General features: G+C 41.1%; 1 protein-coding gene across 8 annotated transcripts in view; it reads right to left on the reverse strand.

Annotated features, from left to right (window-relative positions):
- CD86 (CD86 molecule) overlaps positions 1-26,015 on the reverse strand; it is a 75,901-nt gene that overhangs the window by 17,293 nt on the left and 32,593 nt on the right. For 4 of the 8 annotated variants that reach the window (XM_084871705.1, XM_084871704.1, XM_084871701.1 and 1 more), the window contains exons 2-5: positions 18,544-18,593; positions 10,999-11,352; positions 8,140-8,445; positions 5,345-5,494 (exon numbers count right to left, since the gene is read on the reverse strand). In XM_084871705.1, the coding sequence (XP_084727831.1) occupies positions 5,345-5,494; positions 8,140-8,445; positions 10,999-11,352; positions 18,544-18,589 (856 nt within the window). In that variant the 5' untranslated portion in view covers positions 18,590-18,593. The remainder of the gene's footprint in view (positions 1-5,344; positions 5,495-8,139; positions 8,446-10,998; positions 11,353-18,543; positions 18,594-26,015) is intronic. The other 4 variants (XM_084871706.1, XM_084871702.1, XM_084871708.1 and 1 more) reach the window with 1 other exon arrangement.

Here is a 26,015-nt window from a genome sequence, read left to right on the forward strand (position 1 = left end):
AAGGTGGAAGAGGCTACCACCACCGCCATGCGCTCACCAGCCATGAGCCCAGTTTCTGGCTGAGCCATCACTCCCCCTGTGGGAGCTCACTGACCACCAAGGAGCAGCTCCTGCATTGAGCATCTGCCCCTGGTGGTCAGTACGCATCAAAGCAACTGGTTGTTTCAGTCATTCCGCAGTAACAGTCACTTAGACTTTTATTATATAGATGGGTAAATACCTAGAATTGCAGGACTGTGCGTCAGGATTTCAGTTGTTTCACATCCTCTTCAAAACTTGGTATTTATTAATCTTTTTAATCTTTGTCATGTTAGTGGGTGTGTAATGGTATCTTGTTATGCCTTTAATGTGTATATCCCTAATGATTAATGGTGTTGTGACTGTGTGACTATGTTTATTGGTCATTTATATCCTTTCTTCTGTTAAGTATCTGTTCAAGTCTTTTGCTCCTTGCCTTTTAAGTGGATTATTTTTTTTCTTATCATCTAGTAGTAATACATAATCATATATTCTGGATATAAGCCCTTTATCAGATACACATTTTTGCAATATTTTCTACCAGTCTGTGGCTTGACTTTTCATTTTCTTAATAAAGTCAAAGGATAAAAGTTGTTAATTTTCATCAATTTTAGTTTATCAATTTGTGTTTATTGTGTTTGTCTAAGATTTGGCTAAGGTAAGGTCACAAAGATTTCTTCTTATGTTTTCTTTCCAAAATCTTTTAATTTTAGCTCTTATATTTAGATATATAATTCACTTCAAGTTATTTTTGTGTGTGCCTAGGTTCATATTTTTCCATGTGGATATGTAATTGCCTAATACCATCTGTTGAAAAACTATCCTTTTTGCATGAAATCATTTTCACACATTTGTCAAATCAGTTGACCATGTGAATTTATTTTTGGACTTTCCATTTTGGTCCATTGACTGATGTGTCTGTACTTTCAGTAATATCATGCTGCCTTGATTACTATCACTGTATAGTAAACCTTAAAATTAGGTAGTATAAGTCCTCTGTTTCCTTATTTTTCAGAATTCTTTTACCAATTGTAAGTCTTTTGCATTTCCATATGACATTTAAAATCAGGTTTTGAGTTTCCACCAAAAAGCCTGCAAGGACTTTGATTGGTATTGCATTAAAACCATAAATCAATTTGGGGAGAATTGCTATCTTAAAATCTAGTCTTTTGATCCATAAACTTGGCATATTTCTCCATTTACTTGGGTAATTAAAATTTTTGTGGGTTATAATTTTTTTTTTAGTTTTTAGTATATAGGTCTTAAATTTGTTCTTAAAATTTTATTCCCAAACCTTTAATATTATTTGATGTCACTGTAAATGGCATTTAAATTTTGTCCAGTGTCTAATTGTTTTTTGTTAAAAAAACATACAATTTATTTTGTGTGTTGACTATATATCGTTTGACTTTGCTACACTCAATTACAATAGTTCTAATAGTTTTTAATGGATTTCTTAGGCTTTTCTACAAACATGAGCATGCTATCTGCAAAAAAGAGAGCTTTGCTTCTTCCTTTCCAATTTGTATGTCTTTGTTTCTTTTTCTAGACTTGTTGCACTGGCTAGGACCTCCAGTATAATGTTGAGCAAAAATCGTGGGAGTGAACATTTTGCTTTATTCTTGATCTTAGGGACAAAGCAATCAGTCTTTTGTCATTAAATATGATGTTAAATTAAGGGTTTTGGTAGATGTCCTTTGTCAGGTTGAGGAAGTTCCTCCTTATTCCTACTGTTCTTCCTTTTTTAAAATCATGAATGGATATTAATTTGGCCAAATGTTTTATCTGTATCCAATGACTTGATCTCATGGTTATTCTTTCCAGTTTGTCAATATGGTGAATTTTAGTGTTTGTTTTTTGTATGTTAAACCTATCTTATGTTCCTGGAATAAACCCCATTTGATCACGATGTATCATACTTTTACAATATTGTTAGATTTTAGTTGTTAATTTTGTTAAGTATTTTGATATTTATGTTCAAAGAGATATGTGTAGTTTTCTTATAATTTTTTTTTTTAGTTTTGATATCAGGGTTTCCCCTACCATCAGAGCTGTGTCTTATTTGACTTAGTTTCCAGACAAAATAAAGCTGGTTAGGTTCTATATATGTAAACGTTCCTCTTGAAAATAATGGTGCTTACAGTTGAAAGGAGTATTTCAAATGTCTATAGACCAATCCAGAATAATTAAATTATCCTTTTATGTCCATGACAAAAATCATCACCACTAAACACACACACACACACACACACACACACACACACACACACACACACTTCTATTTTAAAGTGAAAGCAGATAATAAAGATAGATTTCTAACCTGTTAGGTTTGGTTATAAATTTAGCATTTTGAAGGGCAGATATGATGATATCACCAACTTTCAGAAACCTGTAAAGGTTTCTGCTTAAACGGTGGTTAAAATGTTTTATTTTGGAGAAAATACTTGCCCTTTAAGAGATCATTCCTGGAAAACCCAAGACTCAGATTTGGTGGAAGGAGGCAAGTTGGAAAAAACAAACAAACAAACAAACAAAAACAACTGTTGGTTGCTATGGCACTATTACATATAGATGTCAGTCACACAAAACCAAACAAGGAAGCAAAATTCCAGGAGTTTTTTAAGTCTTTCTCCTGAGAGGGTGAGCTGACAGGTAGCTTTTGATTGGAAAAGGCGGTAATTCAAGATGACATTTTCTCATGCCTTATCTGTCTTATTTGATAAAAATAAAAAAGAAAAAGAGAAGAGAGATTGGAAAACAGCTAGAATAACCATGCCATGTCCCTTATATTAATTTAACAGGTTAAACAGGGTAAATATGTATGGTTTGGGGGCGGGGGAAGAAACCAATATAACTATGAACAAACACTGGAAAGGACTTTTGATAACAAGTTAGTTTGAGGATTGTTTTCCTCTGAGAAGAGGATTAGTTTTGGATTAGGAGGAAGCTCCATTTTTGGAGAAATTCCTATAGATTATTAGTAAACTTGTGTCTCTCTGAACAGAACACAACTACTTTCATGTTTGTCTATTGGCAGAATTTAGTTCCTTGTGGTTGTAGGACTGAAATTTCCATTTCCTTGCTGGCTCTCAGGTGAAGGCCATTCTCAACTTCTAAAGGCTGCCTACATTTCTTGGCTCATGGCCCCTTCCTCCATCTTTAAAGCCAGACATGGTGGGTTAAGTCTGTCTTACGTTCTCTTCTCCTTCTATCTTATCTTTCTAACCAAGCTGGGAAAAGTTCTCTGACTCATGTGATTAGACTGGGTCCACCTGGATAATCCAGGATAATTTCATCATCTTAAGGTCAGTGTCCTAATCACATGTGCAAGTACTCTTTGCTGGAAAAGAAAATATTACAGATTCTGGGGTATGTGAGGTGGATACCTTACTGTGGGCATTATTCTGTTTATCACATAGCCAATGCGAGAGGAATTCACAAAGTAAATGTAGACACTGCTGAAGTTATGGAACCCAAATTTACAAACATCTCATATCTACACATCATAGTTATTCAGTACATCTCCCTTCCTTCAGTGATATCAAGGCTCTTTTCTTTTACCAAATTCACTGGCATAAGTGATTGGCCAGACAACGTTTTCCTATCAGTACTTTTTATCACATTCTTGGGGGAGGGGAGGAAAGGTTCATATATGTGCTGTGCTCTCTTCTGCCTTTTACCACTCATAGCTCAACTTGACCATCTTTTATGCACACATATAGCTTCTTAAAACTCTTTCCAATTTCTCTCATGTGTCACACACATCCTCCTCTTTAACTCCCGTCTCTAGTCTCCTGAATTTTTCTGATTGCCTCTTGGAGGAAGAAACATTCTTACTCTCTTTTCCTCTATCCTTTCTTCTTTGTCTCATTTGTAAACTAATCATTCCAAACGTGAAAGCAAATTTAGGAGACAGCTTCTTCCCTAACCGAAAGTTGCCTCTGCACATTTAGCCAATTCTAAAGGCAACGAGATTGAAAAAGAAAAGAGAGAGAAGCTCAAAACTCTGACCTTGAAAAGTCAAGGCCTGGATGAGCATGATAAATCCAAACATCTGATCCTGTGTACTGAATTTTCCCTACATTAGCAGCTTGAATTGCTCTGCCATATGCTTTGTGTTAATTTATGGAAATTGGATAATCACTCTCAAATTTCCTGTTTTAAAGCAGGGATGAAATAAATAACTGATAATGTCATCCATCTATTTTCTACATGGATCTTAAAATCAATATAATGAAGTTTCAAATAAGATGCTGACCAGAAGCATTACTTTTTTTACCATAAGTGAGTAAGAAGGTTACCTAATTATTAACATCAACCCAACTTTTACTAGAAGCAATTACTGAGATGAAGTCCAACTTTATTTTACAACTTTATCCAAACCAGCCCAAACCATATATAGGGATTATTCTAAAGTCAGGAACCATTTTCCCCACTAAACAAACACAGGCCACTTTTACAACATATATGGGAGGCTGCTGAATCCAGTGCTATTTATAATAGCAAAAGTATCCAAGTGTCCAATGGTATAGAGTTGGTTAAATAGATTAACGTATATCCACATAATGGAATATCTCACAGCTATTTAATGTGATGCAATAGAATAATGTTTAATGACATTGAATATTTTTTGTACATTTAGTACAAAAAAGTTAGAAAACATGTGAGATTAACCTAATTGTAAAACAAAATAGTCCTTATAATAGTATCCCACTTATGGAAAAGAACAAATTGATACATAAAAAGTATCTGGATGATATACACTAAATGCTATCAGCAATATATATATATTACTACTGAAACTATAGGTGATTACCCCTCCCTCCCCCTGTATATTTTAGTAATGCATATGTAATGCTTGGTAATCAATGAAAGTTCATATTATTTTTTAAAGTCAGTGAGGAACAATTCATCTAACTGCTCAGGAGACCTATTTTAGATATCTGAAGGCAAATCTCATGGTTATCTCATGTTCCTCTCCTCCCACCACACATCCCTGCTTGAACATCACCAGGTCTATGAGTGTTTTCACCATTTTACTTCATTGGATTCTGAAAGTAACCTTACGAAGGGAGGTAGGTAAAGCAAGGAATAATCTTTCATACGTGTAAGTCTTAGGTTAGAAACAGTGCCTTTCCTAGAAAACCAGAGCAATGTTATCAGTTGCTGAGTCTCATCTAGATCCCAGATCCTGCAGGGAAACCTTGCCTTCCAACCTCTTGTTGACTTTTTGCCAGTCTGGGCTCAACCAAGGAGCTGCGGGAGGCAGCAGATAGGGAAGTCCCTGCAAAGTGGCACTCTGCGGAGAGGACAAGCACTGACTCACCACATTCATGAGAGGGGCCAGGCTTCTTCTTCTTCCTTTTCGTTAGTGTCATAAATAACACTACGATCGCACACCCAATGAACAGTACAAGCAGAGCAGTCAGGAGCACATTGTCCCGGGCAGGCAGGGGTGGCTGAGGTGGCTTTGCATCTAAAAATGACCACAAATTTTTAATCAGCCAGGAAGATTGGTTATTATGACTGCTGTTCTCTTATTTACATGCCAGCTTTCCCCCAGGGCTCTACTGCCAGAGAAGCCAGAAATTTTACACAATATGAAGTGTTAGAAAGTCCCAGTCTCAGGGTCTTCAGCGGTTCACTAGTAAACAAGCCAGTGCTTCTGACCAAATGCCTGGACTGAGCTCTCTTACCTTCCCAGAGGCTGGGATGAAAATGACTGTGATCTAGAAGAGGGTTGACCTTGCCCTTGGAATCTGGGTAAGGTACCTGTGCCAAGGCTCTGAAAGTACAGTCCTCTGTGTGATGCCTGCATCCTCAGCTCCCTGTATAGTCAGGCCCAGGTCCTAAAGTTTCCTTCATAATAATTCCTCCATCCACTGTCATCTCTAGATCAGGCTTCAGACACCTCTCACCTAGACAAATACAATGATCTCCTCACAGGTGTTCTGCCTCCAGTTTTGTTTTTGTTTGTTTGCCTTTTACACGGAGGTCACAGCAGATTTCCCTAAGCATGGCTGTCAGCATGTCTCACCTACCAGAAAAACTTTGCTGTCTTTTCGTACCCTTAGCTTCTCAGCTCCTGGGAAGCTAAGGCTTATTTCCTTGCATGGATACTCATAAGTTTCCAGGAAGTTGAAAAAGAGGCTTTGGGGGGAAAAACTGAGAACTGAGGGACCCATTTCATAAACATTCTTGAGAACACTTCCGGTAGTGAATCCTAAATTATAGGAAAACAGGACCTCCTGTTAGCTTAGCTGCAATTTGTGGACCCATGCCCTGATCCTGGGGCATTAAGAAGAGGAGTTATTGGAAGTCTTATTCAATACTTTTTGAGTCTGTCCCAGTTCATCTCATTCAGCTTATTTGGGTGGGAGGGCAAGGTTTATACTTGTTAACATGGAGAATGCTACCTTTTGATACCCCCAAAAATTCCTTGACTCAGAATTTAAACTATCTCTGATCAAGCAATAGAATAGGGTCATGGAGAGGCCAGCCCTAGCTTCCTGAGGCAGCTGGAGCTGAAAGTTTCTGAAGATGGCAGTAGCTTGGAAGGTTTCAGCAGTAGCCGAGAAGCAGAGAAAGTGAATCATGATGAGGCTCTCATGGTGGCAAGGCCCTATTCATTTGTCAACTGTGGGAGCCATGGCAGAGGGCCCCAGAGCATGTCATGTGTGGTGATATTAGGGACTCCAACAAGGTGTTGAACTTCAGGGGTGGCTTGGAGAGGCCTATATCAGGCTACAGTAGAAACAACCAGGACAGGCTTGGGGCCCTCTGCCATGGCTCCCACACCATTTACTGGATTCTCAGAGGGGGAAGTGCCTGAGTGGAGGAAGACCATACCAGGAGAGAGAATTGGCCTATTGGTGAAGTTGGCTGGTAGGAACAGGCCCCAGAGGCTGCACAAAAGAATATGTCCATAGGCCAAAATACCTTTGAATAAGAAGACATCAGGATAAGAAGGCAGCAAAGCCAGAGGATGGATCTAGGAGTTGAATGGATGACTTAGGAAAAGACAAAGCATGGGGCCAGAGTTGGAGAAGGGGCCAAGGCAAGCAGAAGGCAGATAGGTTGGGGAAGGGTCAGCATCAGAACCAGCAGTGATGGAATCAGTGTGGGAGAAGAGTGCCTCTATTCCAGGAAAGAATCTTGCGGTCACTGCTCCTCAAAAGTGGGGTTTCAAATATGGACGCATTCCCTCAAGTGCAAAGTCATGAATTTAAAATGGCAGACTCCTATTCGTGGACACTGCTTAGTCTCAATGCATTCCTCCAGCTGGACTGGTCTCCATACTGCACTGTCAACAGGCCAAGAGAATTTCTGCTTCTGTGTCTTTCCTTGACATATATGTACGTCACCTTTTGCGCCCACATTGGATACTGCTAGTCCATTGTGGTCCTCACCTGTCATCACCTCACCACCAATTCTTCCTTTTGTTGTGTTACAAGATCTCACCTCCTTCAAAAAGACTTCCCCTGACCCTCAAGAACTTGCCTATATCTGATTGCCTGTAAAACTAATTACAGTCACTTTAGTTTTTAATCTTACAACTTATTTCTATGGAATATAACTTAGATTCCAATCCAATCTTTTTAAAAATGCAGATTTTCATATGTCTACATCACGGAGTTTTAATTCTATTGGGAGGTCTTTGAGGACAGAGAGCATATCTTATACCTTTTAGTTTTCATCTTTGCAACCAAGAATTTCTAGAATGGTTCTATATTCACAACAAGTGCTATATGTATGTATATGCTTGGTGTGTGTTTTGGGGGTGACGGGTCGGGGGGGGGGGGTGTTGTGTGTATTTTAATGAATGAAAGAATTCTAGCTTGGAGAAATCTTGCATTTTTCTGACCTAAACTTCAGAATTGTCTATCCAAAGGTAGCCCAAAAGACTGGGTTAGTGTCAGGGCGTAAGAACATGCTTCCTCCAGTGCAGCACAGGTTCACAAAGGTGGCTGTAGATTCATAGCGTCCTGGACCTTGCAGCACTCAGACGACCTCTGTCAGTATAAAATGGCTCAGTTGGAGGTTTCCTGGGACATTGATGATCTGTCATAGCATTTGTATATAATACCTGGTAAAAGACATTGTCTTGGGGAGAAGCCTTACCTATATTGTAAGGTTGGGAAAGAAGCTGTATCTGGGTTGACTCGGGTTGCAGGACACAGAAGATGCTCGTATTTGTTTTAGGAAACACTGGAAAAGACAAGCTGATAGAAACATTGTATAGTCCTGTGTCATCATCTTGGATTATTTTCATGTCAGCATCATACTTGTATGTTGAATTTATGGTCTTTAGCAGAAAATACATCTTCTTAGGTTTTGGGTAACCTTGTACAGATGAGCAGGTCACATTTACGTTTGAATTTTCTGTTCTATTAGAAATTAGCATTATTTCAGGTTGACTGAAGTTTGCTGAAATCAGAATAGAGATACAGAGAGAGAGAAAAAAATCAATCAAAATTTAAGAGCATTTAGAAGAGAATAGCAAATGGCTAGGTACCTGTTCTGTGAACTCTCTGGGGGCCCATCTCAGAGCCCCAGAGTGCCTCATGCATGGGTCTCAGACCATGGTGAGAGCCAAATAAAGGCCCCATATTGAATTTTTAAGAATTGAGTTTGGGACCATGCTTACTTTATGTTTCCCCAAATCAAGGCAATGCTGTCTGAGTGATAGGAGGACTAAATTTAAATAATCAAAATTTTATAATGAGCCCTAGCTGGTTTGGCTCAGTGGAGAGTGTCAGCCCATCCAGAGTTCGATTCTGGTCAAGGGCATGTACCTCGGTTGCAGGTTTGATCCCTGGCCCGGGTTGGGGTGCATGCAAGAGTCAACCAATTTATGTGTCTCTTCCACATCGATGTTTCCCTCTGTGTGTCTCCCTCCCTCCCTTCTACTCTCTCTAAAAATCAATGGGAACATATTCTTGGGTGAAGATTAACAAAAATAAAAAAAATTATAATGAGGCCATTTCTCTAAGGAATAAAGTCTTTGGAAGGAAAAGTTGTCTGACTTTAGGACCTAAGTGTCCCATGGAATATGTTCAGGTCACCAGACCAAGAGAACAGAATGGGATTGAGGTTAAAGTTCCACTAGGAATCAACAGAGTTCTGGGTGCTGGTTTTTCTCTGGGCCCTATTTTTCAGAAATCCACATAGGATGGTGGGAAGTGAGTGGGTGGGGACTTTAGATTTAGAATACTGATTTTGGGAAGGACTGTCAAAGTATCTTCATCATATACTTTAAGATGAAGGGCAAACCCAGCTATTTTTAGGAAAAAATATATGATGTTAATAAACACAGAGCTTCTCTTGCCTTGTTTACCATTCAGATTTTTATGGCTGTTGAGGAATGCTGGCACCTATTCCTTCTGCCAGAAAAATAACTCACTCTCCTTCAAGAGTTATGAGGTCATTTTCAGGTTATACATACTAATGTATACTTTAGCATATGTCTCTGATTTGCATGCCATACTACAAGTTCTGCTATATCAACACACTACTTAAGCATTCTGCTTGTAACTATATGTGGTCTATCAAAGGTGGAATGCCATGGTACACCTACTGTAGCCTTATTAGCAATATCTATGAAATTATAGGTTTTATTAGTTTTTCTAGTACATATTAAAATAATATAAAACCATATTAAAATAATATAAACCATTTGGCTCAATGGATAGAGCGTTGGCCTGCAGAGTGCCCCAGGTTTGATTCCGGTCAAGGGCACATGCTAGGGTTGAGGGCTTGATCCCCAGTAGGAGGCATGCAGGAGGCAGCCAATCAATGATTCCCTCTCATCATTGATGCTTCTCTCTCTCCCTCCCCCTCTCTAAAATCAATAAAGATATATTTTTTAAAACATGAATGTCTGTGTCCCACCTAAAACACACCATGTTTCTCTATAGAACCTGACCACACTTTGAAAGCATCACTGTAGCATTTGGTTACATGTCCCCAAAGCCCTACAGCCCAGTTGGTGACACAGGGATTAAAGGGAGCAACTTCCCATTCTAATTCTATTTTTACCTCTGCTTTACTCTGGTTTCAGAATTGTTGTTAATCTGCCTTTTTCAGTTTCATAAAAAATTAATCTGTGTCTATGCCCAGTCAGCATGGCTCAGTGGTTGAGCATCAACCTATGAACCATGAGGTCATGGATCCATTTCCTGTCAGGACACATGACCTGGTTGCAGGCTCGATCCCCAATATGAGGCATGTTGGAGGCAGCCAATCAATGATTCTCTCTCATCATTGCTGTTTCTATCTCTCCCTACCTCTTCTTTCCTCTCTGAAATCAATAATAATATATTTTAAAAAATTAAAAACAACACATTTTATTGTATTATAATTTTAAAAACTCTATATTGACATTTAGGTTCTTCAAGGCCTGGAGGAACAAAGGAGCTGGTTTACTAGTTTTTAAACTCTATGCATTGGGTTATTTCCTTTCTGTCTACCAGGCTCATGGTTGGGCAATTTCCCTTCTGTCTGCCAGGCTCATGGTTGGGCAGCAAACAACTCATAAACAATCTCTGGAAGGTTGAAGGGAAAACCCAAATTAATTAGCTGTCACCCTCACTAGGAGCTACAGGCAAGGATTCAGGGGGTAAGAAATCTTGGACCAAAGGAGAAAATGAATGTAAAAGAGATTTGAGGTCTATGTGATATATAAACTTAGTAATGGAAAAATTACCCATGGTTTTCACTTAGCCACGTTACTTCTGTTTAGTTAGCTAATTTTGTTCCCAAAGTGGATTCTTACTGGTCCTTCAGAGGCAAACTATAAAAAGTGCAAAGGACTTCTAGTTCCCTGCTCCCAAACCCTGCATTACCTTCAAGTGGACTTCCCAGAAATGACTGTCCCCTGCCTTCTCTCTCTAGGTCACCCCTGACCCCCACCAGTGTTTCCCTGATTATTGCAGTCTCATCTAAAAGGCCAGGGATCTGGATATGCCATTGACAACATACCAAGCACTGATAGGTTGATATCCTTTTGGTGGATGGGAATCATTCCTTGGGACTCTTTGAATTGATGGATGAAACATTGATACAATCCCTTGTCCTTGATTTGAACATTGTGGAGTCGCAGGGTCAAATTATACTGGTCCACGCTTGTGCGATTCTTGTAGATGTCATTAACATTTTGAGGTTTCTCTTGGCCTCTGTATAGTTCATAAAGAACCATCTTTTTCTCATTTTGCCAAAATACCACCAGGTCAGCCAGGCTTATCTCTTCAGAGTTTACAAACTCACATGGAAGGTCTCCAGTCTTGTTGAAATATGCCTGCCTCTTCATGGAAGCAGCACCTAAAAAAAGAGAGGCTATTGGGGAAGGAGAAACAAGAGAGAAGAACAACAGCAACAACTTCATTTTTCTTTATTTAATAGCCAGATGCTACCTTATCAGAAATGAGATCTAGGAACTAGATGTTAAACTCTGGGACAGTTGCATACGTGTTGGCATCTGGAGGATGGGACTTTTGTTCTCACTCTATTGCTAATTAAATCTGTGTGGCCTTGTGTAAACTTCATTTGCTACGAGGCTCAGTTTTTTTCTGTTTAATGAAGAAGTGAGTCAAATGTTCTAAGAATCTATCCAGTACTATGGGTCTATGAATTTAAATCCTAGAACAGGAAAAACCAGCAGTTGGACAACTCATTTGTCCATCTGTTACCTTCCTATAACCTGAACATTAATTCACTATAGCTGTTACAGCCCCCATGACTTCTACACTATCACTAAAAACTCTCCCTTTTTCTCCCCATCCCCTTATTCCTTAGCCCATATAGAGCTTCCCTTATGACTGAATATTTAATGGCCAGCTCTTCCAAGAATATAGTACAGTTTGAAAATGACATAAATAGCCAACCAGGGCTTCTAATCTCTGACCTCTCTAAGCTCTTTCAGGGGTCAGAAAGATAACTGAGCAAATGCGATAGCTATTTGGGATTGTGGTAGTCAAAGACCATTTAAGGTACATGAATGAAAGACTAAAAATGAGTTATAGATGGGAAGGTGAGAATGAGCTTTTTGAAGTATTGGGGAAACCCAAATTACTATAAACTTGCTCTTCCCAGAATGCACTGTTCTGGCAGTTTTTGCAACCCCTGGAGGAGAAGCTGGGAGAGTTCAGAGAAAGGGCTTCCTCGCCAAGGACATTTGAAGTTTGTGGAAGGAATTTTGTGTGATTGATTATATATTGTAATAATTATGTATGGTGCCAAGTACTTGAAATATCAGGAGGACACTTTGTAAAGTATATGATTGTCTAACCTGAAACTAATATAAAATAATATTGAATGTAAACTGTAATTAAAAAATAAATTTTTTTTTTTTAAAAAAAGGTGATTGATTATAGGGTTTTTGTAGGACCTACTCTGGGTCACAGAATTACTTCAGACATAGCCAAGAAATTAGTGGTGGGTGAGAATTGCAGGGTTGGGAGGAAATGCTGTTTCTTAGTTAATATGAAGTTAGCTTCCACCTTGGAGAGGAAATTAAGGTGAGTTTTAAGTAAAGCTCCACTGTTTAGGACTATATTAAGGAGGAAAGTGAGTTGGGCTGGTGAGAGAAAGAAGAGTAGTTTCATTTGAGGTGTTCGTTGAGGGCTGGTAGGAGAAGTTAAAATGATCTGATCCATGGGTTTCTGTTCCAAGAGAAAGTAGAAGGGCAAATAACAATGACATGCACTTGGCAAAATTGGACTGTGTGCAGAATGGCCCAGTGAGAACAAATAATCAAGGGGGTTGGCAGTGGTCTTAAATTTGAAGGGAAGAGGACTCTAGACATCAGTGAGAGCTGGCACAAATTTGAATAACCACCTATTACATTCTGCTCAGTAAAATCTGTGAACCTCTTGTAAGTATACAAATGCAGGATCCATATAGAATATATTCCCATATTGGAGGGAAGTGGAAAAACCTACCTGGGAACCTGAAACAATAATAAAAAGAGGCCTTAAAGATTTACTATATTGAGTAATCATCTTCCAAGGCAACCTTGAGGCTCCTGCTCCTTCTTTGCTAAACTCCAAACGATAAGGTAAGAGTGCCACCTACTGTAAAAGCTTCTAGCAGCTATCACTGTGTTAGGTCAGTGACTGGCCAAATGATACAGGGCAAATGACCTAACAGAGAAACCAAACACGGTTGGAAATTCTGCCAGTTAGTGGTCAATGTTACCTTCTGTGGGTGATCAATTGTGCCTACTAGGCCTGGAGTTGACTTAGCCTTAGGCTTCTGCTTCTTTGATTTTTGGTTGTTTCTCTGTTGAACTTTTTCTCCTTCCCAACCACTCTCTTCACTCACAAATCAGTCCAACTTCTCTGACCCAGGACACCTCTCCAAAAGATTAAAAGGGCATTTTCATCCATATGTCTAACTGTTCCCCTCTTCACCTACCAGCCAAAGGTGTGGCCTATGTTCTAAAGAGATCAGCATCAGGGAAGGCTGGTCAGAAATGCACATATTCTGGCCCCACCCAGATCTACTGAGCCATATTCTGCATTTTAATAAAAGCTCCAGTTTGAGCCCGGTCGTATGACTCAGTGGTTGAGCATCGACCAATGAAGGAGGAGGTTAAGGTTTAATTCCTACTCAGGACGCAAGCCAAGTTTGCAAGCTCAATTCAAAATAGGGGGCATGCAGGAGGCAGCAAATCAGTGATTCTCTTTCATCATTGATGTTTCTATCTCTCTGCTTCTCTCTTCCTATATATGATATAAATAAAAATATATTTAGGGGGGGAAAAAAACCTCCAGTTTGAGAAGCTGCAATAATGGGTTTCTACCTCTGTCTCTGAGTAAAACAGAGGAGATTATGACAAGAATGTTTGTTTCCATCCAAACCCTCTTTCCTACTCTGGAATGGAAATCACTCTGAAGCCCATTCTGGGTGGAACTGAAAGTATTTCACAATTTTCACTCCACAGTTCCTCACCAACCACTGGCTTCCATGACATCACGTAGAGCTAGGCATGCTAAGCCCCTCTCTTACAATATGGGAAAGATTTAGCTAAACGTCTATTTTCCCTAAGTGGCTTCAGGCATCCCCTGTTAAGATCCCAAATCCTAGACCGCACAGCTGGACTCACTAAGACTCCATTGGTGGGAAAGCATTGAGGTTCTCGCCTTCCCCAGCACTTGGGTGATAGATGTGTTTTGGGTCTAGATATAACTGGCTGCTATGATGATGTCAGGAGCTAGGTACTCAAGAATCCATCTAGATACCTCCCTAAACAGCTAAAGGAGTTTGTTTGAAAAGATACACGAGAACTTCCTCAGCAGTATGCTGTTTGACTATCACACAAAAACTATAGTCTTCTAACCGGAGAGGTCTCTGACCCCATGTTGGACTTCATTCTTCCCTGCCTACTACCCCAAATGCATGTCTTATATAGTCAAGGATCATCTGTACTCAGTAATTTTTCTCCATTTACTAAACTTCCTTCAATGTTATGAAGGGTGGGGCAAAAGTAGGTTTATAGTTGTTGGTATGGAAAATAAGACATCCTATCTAATAAAAGGCTAATATGCAAATTGTCCCATCAACCAGAAATTTGACTGGGAGTTTGACCAGGGGATGGGGCCGCCAGCCAACCACTCAGAGCTCCTTCCCCCAGCTGGCCCCACCCCCATCAGCCCAATCAGTGCTGGCTGGCCTGATCCCACACGTGCATGAATTCGTGCCCCAGGCCTCTAGTTAAAAATTAATACAAGAACAAACTGTCTCATGTACTCACAACTGGGAACCTACTTTTGCCATGCCCTGTATGAGGCCCTCTGGAAGCTTCATGCCACTGTAGTAAACTATATCTTCAATCTTCATCAAATGTTTCCTCCAAGGTTGTGCTTTCATTGAACTCTGGCCCTACCCAAAGGACGTCATTTGTCCCAGCCACTGCTTCTTTTGGCATACTTCATGGAGACCTTGAGCAACACCCTTCCCCTTTGAGGTGTCCCTGTCTCTCATTGCTGTCAGCTGCTAACAGCAACATCGTTACTTCCTTGTTCACCGTGCATATTAGCATCCTATACAGATCTTTCTTTTCAATTAATTATTACTATCAATTTGAGTGACTTCAGCAAGGATGAGTTCACCAACACACTTGCTAAAAAGTTCTTTGATCTTTTCCACTTCAAAGATCTTCATCCACAGGCTATTTTAGCAGCCCCCTCTCCCATGACATAACTCTAAACCTCATTTCCAAGAACAGCTCGTCTCTAAGAACCTTAAACATCAATGTACCTATCTCTGTCCACAACATTTCTTCCTCTAAGATTTGCTCAATTACTTCACCTATATCTGATTTTTACTTCACCAAGACCTCAACTCCAACCAGTCTAGACCCTATAGCTCAGTGCTTTCCAAAAGAGCCCTGCAACAATGGAAAGTACTATATCTGTGCTGACTAATATGGCAGTCACCAGCCACTACCACTGAGCCATTGAGCACTTGATATGTTGCTAGTGTGACTGAAAACTGAATTTTTAATCTTATTTAATTCTAACTAATTTAAATAGCCACATGTGGCTAATTGCTATCATATTGGACAGCAAAGTGACAGTATATCTTTTTAAATATATATAATTGATTTTTTTACAGAGAGGAAAGGAGAGGGATAGAGAGTTAAAAACATCGATGAGAGAGAAACATCTATCAGCTGTCTCCTGCACACCTCCTACTGGGGATGTGCCCGCAACCAAGGTACAGGCCCTTGACCGGAATAAAACCTGGGACCCTTCAGTCTGAAGGCCGATGCTCTATCCACTAGCCAAACCGGTCAGGGCGACATTATATCTTTTCAATCATGCTCTCCCTCTCCCTCTTCCTCTTCCTCTCCCTTTCCCTCTCCCCCGATCGCCCCTCCTCTGTTAATCTTCACCCAAGGATATTTCCCCCATTGATTTTTTAGAGAGAATAGAAAAGAGTGTGAGAGACACACACACAGAGAAACATCTATGTGAGAGAGGCACATCAATTGATTGCCTCCCACATGCACAGAGATGGAGCCTGCAACCGAGGTACATGCCCTTGACTGGAAATGAACCTGGGACACTTCAGGCTGAAGGCCGACCCTCTACCCACTGAGCCAAACCAGCTAGGGCTCAATTATTCTTTTGCCAGCAACTCCAATAAACTTGCCCCTTTGTGCAGAATTCATCCTAAAAACACTGTACTTTTGATCTACATATCTTTTCTTACAACTGAATGTTTGAGCACCCCTGAAGGAAATTATTCAATTATTTGAACTGGTCACATTATAAATTTTATCCCATTTAACTTGGCCTCTGAGCTGCTCACCCTGCTTACAACCCTCTCCCTTCCTCACAACAGTTCCCTCTGTTACTACTTTTAGTTTCTTTTTCTTTTATAGTCAAACTCCCTGAAAGAGTAAGCAGCAGTTGCTGCTTTCATTTCCAACCTCTGTCCCCCACTTCTCTGCCAAAACTTCCCTGGCAAAGATTGTCAGTGACTTCCTACCATTGCTAAATTCAGAGCTCTTTTCATACCTCACTTTATTTGACCACTCTGTTGACCATCACACTGCTGGTCATCTCTCCTTGAAACTATTCTTTCCCAATCTCTGATCTGGTCAGTTTTCTCTGATCACTGATTATCTTGAGTGCCTGCTCTTGATCTTCTTACTCTTTACACTTTTTCTAGCTTTTCTTTAGTAAAAGAAAATTCATGAGGACAAATACACATGATTCATCTACCAAATACACTGAGTGGTCAGATTATTATGATCTCTGAAAGCATAATAATCTGGCCACTCAGTGTATATCCTATATAATAAAAGGTTAATATGCAAATTATCCCCTCAATCAGCAGTCCAACCAGCAGGCAGGCCAGCCAACTGCCCATGTCCCCTCCCCCTGGCCAGGCTGGCCTGTCCACCCATGCATGAATTAATGCACCAGGCCTCTAAAATAAATAAATATATATATTCTGAGTGGCCAGATTATTATGCATTCAGAGATCATAATAATCTGGCCACTCAGTGTATATAAACTAATAATTTAATATGCTTTTCTCCAACCAATAACTTTCACTAGAGTTCCAGACATCCATATCTAATTGCCTACTGGATACTGCTTTTCAGATACCCATAGCTACTCTTTCTCCCCTTCACACTTCCCTGTCCTCTGTCTCAGTGAATGATTTCCCCACTTGCTGCTGTCAGTAACCAATCATCTGTTGACAAAACCCAGAGGGCATGCACAGGTGTGGCTGAGGAGAAACACCCAAGGAGGGTCTGCACAGGTGTGGCTGAAGAGAAAACAACCAAAGAGGGTCTGCCAAGTGGGGCTGAGGAGATTTAGAACTACCACAGGCAGAGCTGAGCTCATGGCTGGGCTGGGGAGTCAGGAGTGGCCTGGTGCTGCTATGGCCAAAGTGCAGGCTAGCTCCCCCTCCCTGTCTACCCCACACCATTTGGGTGTGTGAGAGGGTTCCCTCTCTATGCTGAGGGTGGGGTAACTGAGCAGCTGAAAGGGGCAGGACAGTGGACACTAAATGCATCCAGTCACAGGGTGGCAGGAAACTCCACCAACTCATTAACAGATGAAGAAATTGAAACTCAGAGTGGAGCTATAAACAGGGAAGATCCTATTTCTGTGAAACACGGACACTTTTAAAATTCCTTTTTGGGGGCAGGGAGCTCTTTAAGAAAAGAAATGCAGAATTCAAGTTCAAAATGCCCACGGCCAGTATAATACCTGCCACCTGGCAGAGAATGAGATGGAGAGAAAAGTCGCAATAAAGAAAGGCAGTGTTCTTGACTTATTGTGGGTAAGATATCTTTTGAAAATTTTACCAAAGCATAAGACATGTGACCATATTGGTAAGGCCCCTCATGGGATCTTGAAGGGGTTTTGGATAGAGCTTGAGTGAGAAACCCTGCAGCTCAGCTTCATTAGTGTCATAGTAAATCAGCTGATACAATTAGCTGAAGGTCACTGAAGTAGGTAGTAGCAGGGCTGGGTTTTTTATTCTCCCAGTAAGCAGTGGCTACTATGACCTATGGGTATGGGCTGGTGGGGGAGGTAGAGGAGGAAGAGAGGAAAGGTATGGAACATGGAAAGCAGTGCTCCTTAATGAAAGGAGGCTTTTAGAAGCCCATGAGCTGTTTCCTAAAAGCCCGAGACTTCCAGAAATGAAACAGAGGATACCAGAAAGGAGTATGTGTTGAGCAAAAGGGATGTCAGAGCAGACTTCTCTTTGCTCCCTTGGTGCCGCCGGACAGGAGAGTCTACTCTCCTTTGTGAGATGGAAAAGGAGGATGCACAGGAGAAATAGGGCTCCATCTGAGGCCAGGCCTGCCATCAGCTGAGATACCTGCTCTCAATCGTGATGGTTCCTTCTTCTCCACCAGTCTCTTTTTGCCTGTGGTGTTGTACAACACAGGGTAGAAAATGAATGCAACCCACCCCATTTCAGGCCTGCGCTTGCAGCTGTCAGACTTAAAACAATGGAAGGATTCTAGGACTTTATAAAACCAAAGCTTCTTACCAGAGAGCAGGAAGGCCATCACTAAGACAGTGGTACTCAGGCCCATAGTGCTGGAATTGAAAAAGAAAAGATAAAACATGATTAAAAAGATGAAACAAAACCAAAACATGACAAGTGAAGTATGAGATTCACGTAGGTCCATGGGTGTGGGGTAGAGATGGTTCACCAAAGCTATTTCCTTTTCCCCCTAGGTCGGCAAAGTCATCAGTCAACAGAGCCAAATATCAACAGTATAACGATTGAAATTTCTTTTGAGAGCCAAATTTGTTAAACTTAAACTTCTTCTAATGCCACTTCTTCAAAATAGACTCGCCCAGGCCGTGGTATTTTGTGGAAGAGCCACACTCAAGGGACCAAAGAGCTGCATGTGGCTCGTGAGCTGCAGTTTGCCGACCACGGCCATAGCTCCACAGGTGCACCCTTTTCCTAGCTTCTCATGGCTTTGGGTTCTGGCCAGTGGAACTGTGGACAGAAAAGTCGGTGTTACTTTCAGACCCACCACTCCCTTGCCTTCCTGAATGCAGAGGATCCAGAGGAGGAGTCCAAGGGTATAGAGCAAGAATGTGAAACTTGTGGCCCGCAGGCCGCATGCGGCCCACAACAAATACTCATTAACAATTACTTGTTTATTTCAGCCCTTTGTATTCAGCATGTCTCTATTGAAATAAATGTACGTTTTTATGAAAATTGAAGCTTTTGTGTGTGTGTTTTTTTGTTTTTTTTTTGCGGCCCACATAAATGTAAACCTTGTTCATTTGGCCCGTGCTAGCCTTTGAGTTTGACATGCTTGGTGTAGAGGATGGCAAAGCCTCACTGTGAAAGAACGCTGTTTGGCTGAACAAATTAACAAGACAGCTCTCTCCACCCCACAGTGATCCATACTGGACTGTGACATGAGCAAAAAAAAAAAAAAAAAAAATATATATATATATATATATATATATATATATATATATATATGTATGTGTATATATATATTTACTGTAGAAAGCTAATAAAATTTTTGACATTATTTATTGTAGTGGCTAGCATTACTTGGCCAACGCAATGGATATGATGGGGCAAATGGAAAGTATTTATGTTTAGAAATCAACATTCCTTTGGTTTCCCTGTGCTTCTCAAACTTTAATGTGCATAAAAATTATCAGGGAGAGTATGTGAAAGCAGTTTTCTGGGCCTCGTCCACAAAGATTCTGATTCAGTAGGTTGGGTGAAGACCCAGGTATAACAAACTCACAGATGATGATGACGATGCTGCTTGGTCTGAGGACCTCACTCTGAGAACAATGGTGCTACAGCATTCACTGAATCTACATGACGGAGCCAATAAAAATGATAGGCACTGCTTTATAACCTCTATCTTCTCTTTCTTCCTCTCACTCCCTCCCCATTTCTGCACTCACCCACTTATCCCAACTTAGACCAAAAAGGCTATAGAGTGGCTTACAGGGAAGCATAGAATAAGGAAAGATGAGCATTAGAAAGAGGTGAAAAGAAAACCAAGTGCAGAAATATACAGTGGATCCAAGTACAAGGCCAGTGCTAAATGCTTACCAGAGAAATCTGCCCACGCTGCATAGTGCCAGGTCAGGAATTTGGCTTATAGTGTTCAACGGCCAAAGTGAAAGGAAAACCTAATTGGTGAATTTATTTATAGATCTGTCTAGATCCGTGGTCGGCAAACTGCGGCTCAAGAGCCACATGCGGCTCTTTGGCCCCTTGAGTGTGGCTCTTCCACCAAAATACCACGGCCTGGGCAAGGCTATTTTGAAGAAGTGGCGTTAGAAGAAGTTTAAGTTTAAAAAATTTGGCTCTCAAAAGAAATTTTAATCGTTGTACTGTTGATATTTGGCTCTGTTGACTAATGAGTTTGCCAACCACTGGTCTAGAAGATACAATTAAACCAATGCTTAGGAAAATGTGCACAACTATTCCTGATTCAGTAGCAGAAAGATCTTCCTTGAGGGTGGATAGCAGCCATGTCCTATCCCTTCAGGCTATGGGAGCTACCTTTCCTCTGTTCCCATGGCACTCAGCGCAGGGCTTTGAGCTCAAAGTGTCTATTCTGTGTTTTTTTCCCTTGTCCACAGATACCTTTCTTTTTATTTATTTTAAAAAATTATTTATTGTTGAAAGTATTACATATGTCTCCTTTTCCCCCTCATTGACCTCTTCCCACCCGCTCCCACTGCCTAGCACAGCCCTCACCCCCCTACTGTGTGTGCCCATTGGTTATGCTTATATGCATGCATTGCAATCTCTCTTTTGATCTACCTATTGATCAATCAATTTATTTATTTTCGTTAATCCTCACACAAGGATATTTTTCCACTGATTTTTAGACAGAGTTGAAGGGAAGGAGGGAGAGAGGAAGGGAGGAAGAGAGAGGGAAAGAGGAAGAGAGAGAGAGAGAGAGAGAGAGAGAGAGAGAGAGAGAGAGAGAGAGAGAGAGATATCAATGCAAGACACATGACACATTGATTGGTTGCCTCCCGAATGTGCCCCGACCAGGGCTGGGGATAAACCTGCAACCCAGGTATGTGTCCTTGTGCGGGAATCCAACCTGAGACTCTACAGTGAGCAGGCTGACACTGTACTGAGCAACACTGGCCAGAGTGACCTCTCTTTTTCTTTTTAAAAAAATATATTCTATTGATTTTTTACAGAGAGGAAGGGAGAGGGATAGAGAGTTAGAAAAAACATCGACGAGAGAGAAACATTGATCAGCTGCCTCATTCCTGCTTACCTCCTACTGGGGATGTGCCCGCAACTAAGATACATGCACTTGACTGGAATAGACACTGGGACCTTTCAGTTCGCAGGCTGATGCTCTATCCACTGAGACAAACCAGTTAGGGCTGACCTTTCTTTTTATTTAATTTAAAAATTTTTGAATACATCATACCTGCATATGGTATTAAATTTAAAAGGTGATAACTAGTGGAAGGCAAGTCTCTCTCCCAACCCTGTCCCTTAGCTCTCTGTTTTCCTCTGTAGACAAAACTGAAGTGACCACTGTTACCTATTAGCAGTTTCTTGCCTCTACTTGTAATTATTTTAGGGAAAACAGACTAACATTTTTTCCACTTTATTTTTAAACACCTGGTAGCACAGTATACATACTTATGCACATTAACCACTACTTGGAGATTGTTCTGCGTAAGCACATACTGTGTATCATAATAACAGCTGCATATATTGTATGGTAATAATTTATTTTTCCAGCCCCTTTCAATGGCTATTTATGTTGTTTCCAGTCATGTTGCAGTGAGGAAACCTTGATCATATGTCAAATCACATATGTGGCAGAGTAAGTTATCTTGAGTTGCTTCTACCTGTTGGCGACTATGAATAATGCTGTCACAAACATGGTTACATAAATATCTCATTTATTTTGGGCATATATTCAGAAGTGGAATTACTGAGTCACACTTAAAGTTTTGTTTTGTTTTGTAAGAACTGCTATACTGTTTACTATAGCAGCTGCACCATTTTACATTCGCATTAATAGTACACGAATTCCAATGTCACCATATCCTTGACAACATTTATTTTCTGTGTGTATGTGGGTTTTTTTGTATCATTCCAATGGGTGTGAAGTAGTGCTCACTGTGACTTTTAAATAGATGTTTTTTATTCTGAGTATCAGCATCTTTTCAAAAGTATAAGAGGTTATATTTTTGGTTCCATGCTGTGTATACATTTCTTTTGCCGACTTTTCATTTAGGTCTTTAGTCCTTTTCTTATTGATCTGTAGGAGCTCTTTTATGTTAAAAAAAAATAGTGCTAGTTATTAACTAATTAGAAAATTAGTGTATTGTGACAATGAGGTGCAAATATATTTAGTCACTAAAGCACAAGGTGAGTCCTAGCTGGTTTGGCTCAGTGGATAGATCATCAGTCTGCAAACTGAAGGGCCCTGGCTTTGGTTCTGGTCAAGAGCACATGCCAGCGGTTGAGGGCTCAATCCCCTTTAGGGGGCTGCAGGATGCAGCCAATCAATGATTCTCCTCATTGATGTTTCTGTCTCTCTATCTCTCTTCCTTCTTCTCTGGAATCAATAAGTAAAATACACAGCGGGTGTCAACATAAGAACCTCACTTTGCTCCTGATTGCTCTCTCTTGCCCTTTTATTTTATTTTATTTTATTTATTTTTTAAAAATATATATTTTATTGATTTTTTTACAGAGAGGAAGAGAGAGGGATAGAGAGTTAGAAACATCAATGAGAGAGAATCATTAATCAGCTGCCTCTTGCACACCCCCCACTGGGATGTGCCCACAACCAAAGTACATGCCCTTAACCGGAATTGAACCTGGGACCTTTCAGTCTGCAGGCCGATGCTCTATCCACTGAGCCACACTGATTTCAGCTCTCCCTTGCCCTTTTAGTGAGTTCAATAGATCTCAGAGCTTGGGCATTATCTGTTGAGTCAAAGCTGACATTGCTCAATGGTAGAACCTGGAAACAGAGCTCTCTATTTGATTCTTGTGCACTTCCTCATATTAAATCATCACCAACATCCTATTAATCATAGATTCTGACAGCTGGAAACCCTTTGAATCTGAACTCCCACCAATTGGTAATATAGGAATCTTCCATTGTTTTCAAACCAATAATTAGTTAAACAGGGGCACAACATTAAATTATACTTTGTTATAAATTTAACAAATCACCTTGAATTCAAATAATTACAAAAAATTATTGGCCCTGAGAAATCTTGGATAAATGATCCATCCCCGTAAGTTGCACTGTGGGAAGGAGCACTGGGATATGACAAGGAAGTCAACACCATTTTTGACTTCTCCGTTTGGAAACTCTCTTCCCCTGAGTGACAAGCTGTCTCCTGGTAACTTCCTCTCATCGATACTGGTGTTCTTCTCTGAAACTGCTCACGATAAGCCCAGCACACTTTGCCAAAGCCCTTCGGGGATTTGGGCACAGTGATCACATTCCTCCTCAAAATCCTGCCCTGCATGACAGTCCTAGTGAACTTCATAATATTAATTTGGAGAGTGTGTGGTGTCTTGGACAACACTTTGGACACAAGGTTTGTCAGAGACCTAATAAAATATGGTGTTAAAATTCTTGAGACTGACATGATTCTCTTTTAAAAGTATACATGCCCCATGTGAAGAATTTCAACTCTAGCTGTCTTGTGGGCTGGGGGGTTGGGCGGGGGGGCGGGGGGAGAGAGGAGGAAGGGTTGGTTAGTAAGCCCGTTTCTTCAATGTTGTTGGCTCTGAAAAAGAACAGAAGTGTCTCTGCTCCCTCAGGAATGAGGTCTCAGCCACACCGTGAGTCATTGCTTTCTCCAGAGTGCCTGCAAAGTAGAAACTCTTGCTTTTGGAGGGAGAGAGCCAAAAGGGGAATGGGAGAGGAAAGAACCTAAGAGTTTACAGGGGGGATTCTCTGAGAGATTCCTGTCATCTGTGAGTAGAATAGGGTCTGTAGGTGAATGAACTGGCCACACACCTGAAATGAATAGCCTTCATGTAGCTGGAGGGTCACTTCAGAAACAAAGAAGAATGCCCACTCTACACCTCTTTCCCTTACTTCAGGGGTGGGGAACCTTTATTCTGCCAAGGGCCATTTGGATATTCAGAACATCATTCGCGCAGGCCATACAAAACTATCAACTTACAAATTAGCCTGCTATATTTGGTCAAACATTTAATTCACTCACTCCTAATGCCTTGGCTGGGCCAGACCAAATGATTTTGCAGGCTTTATATGGCCCATGGGCCAGAGTCCAGTGGTCGGCAAACTCATTAGTCAACAGAGCCAAATATCAACAGTACAACCACTGAAATCTCTTTTGAGAGCCAAATTTTTTTAAACTTAAACTTCTTCTAACGCCACTTCTTCAAAATAGGCTCGCCCAGGCTGTGGTATTTTGTGGAAGAGCCACACTCAAGGGGCCAAAGAGCCGCATGTGGCTCACGAGCCTCAGTTTGCCAACCACGGGACATTCCACACCTCTGCATCATGGAGCGTGAGTGAGAGGCAGCTGAATGACTATACTATTAGTCCTTGTGACAAGGTGAGATTATTTACCCTCATATTACAGATGAAGAAATGGGGTCTCAGAGGGGTTAAGAAACTTGTCCTAGCCACTGGCCAGTAAATGACAGAGCTGAGGTTTTAAACCCACGCATCCTCTCTGTGTTCTTTTCAAGCACCGGTGTGGTTCCTTTAAAAGTCCCAGCCAGTTTCAGCTGTGACGTGGGAGCAAATGGAAAGGATTCTAATTCTGCCCACGCTTAGAGTAACTGGGAGCAGCACGTCCCCAGGCCAGCTGTGCTGGCAGCTACTGAATCAGAGTGTGATGCTCAGGGTAATATGATGGGATGAGGTGGGAGGGGACCCGAAGAGTCTCTTTGTATCAGCGGAGTTTCTGAGCTTCCATTCATTCCACAACTATTGCTTGAGCCAGGCAGAGAATGCTCCTCTTCCCTCCAGCCCTGGGCAGGTCATCAGTTTCCTGTTGTGGGTTTAGCTCCAGGCACGTGTTACAACTAAGCCTCACCCAGAAGAGCTCTGGGCAAAGATGAGTACTGAGTAGAAAAAGGAGGAAATACACAGAAGGGACCTTCCGGTCTGAAGCACATGTGAGATCTAGTTCAGGCAAGAGGTAGTATGAAGGGATGTGGACTGCTGGTGGCCAGCAACGGGGTGGAACAGGGAAGTACAGAAATGACGACACGGAAAGTGAGACAAGGATTCCAAGGCAGAAGTTGGGGGGCAGCAGATAAAATGTTCCTTATTTCACAACTTTGTCTAGAATACATATTAGTGGTGATCAGGGTACTAGAAAAAAATTCTAAGCTTATTGTTGTCTTAGGAAGGTTGTTCACTGAGACCAGCTCTCATGCAGACATTTACTGAACTTAGTGTCAGGCTTGCTTTAGAGGTTTTGGGGGAATATAAAGATGTGTAGGCCTTGGTCCCTCACACAGCCCTAAAAAGAAATATAGGGTCCACAAATAACTACAATTTGAGCTCCAGGACTAGTGTGGAAGGTGGCAATACCTAACTCTTTCTAGCAAATACAAGAGTCCTTGTTCCAAGCAAAAAAGCAGGACACCACAGCCTTTAGGGAGGGAGTACCAGGGTGGCCTCAGCCCACGCTCAGGGCCTGGTCCTTTGCCTTCACCAGTTCATACTGTGACCAGACAAGGCAACCTCGATGGCTGGGCACCGTCAGCCAGGTGAGAGGAGAGTGACATGCAGGAGGAGCACAAGCTGCCCAAGGTCCTGGCTTGCCTGTGTGACATGCCACATGGATTACATCTCAGAGCACCAGAACCTTTAGAGCAGCTAGTCTTACCTTGAAGGTACCAGGAGGAATAAGCTAGGCTTACTTCCCTTTTCAATGAACTACCTTAACTTCAAATTAGGAAGAGTTCTGGGAATTAAATGTATTTGAATTTTCACAAGGCTTTTGACAAGATGTCACATGATATGCTTA

The sequence above is a fragment of the Pipistrellus hanaki genome (genome assembly GCF_964339955.1).
Source record: "Pipistrellus hanaki genome assembly, chromosome: 2".
Classification (NCBI taxonomy): Eukaryota; Metazoa; Chordata; class Mammalia; order Chiroptera; family Vespertilionidae; genus Pipistrellus; species Pipistrellus hanaki.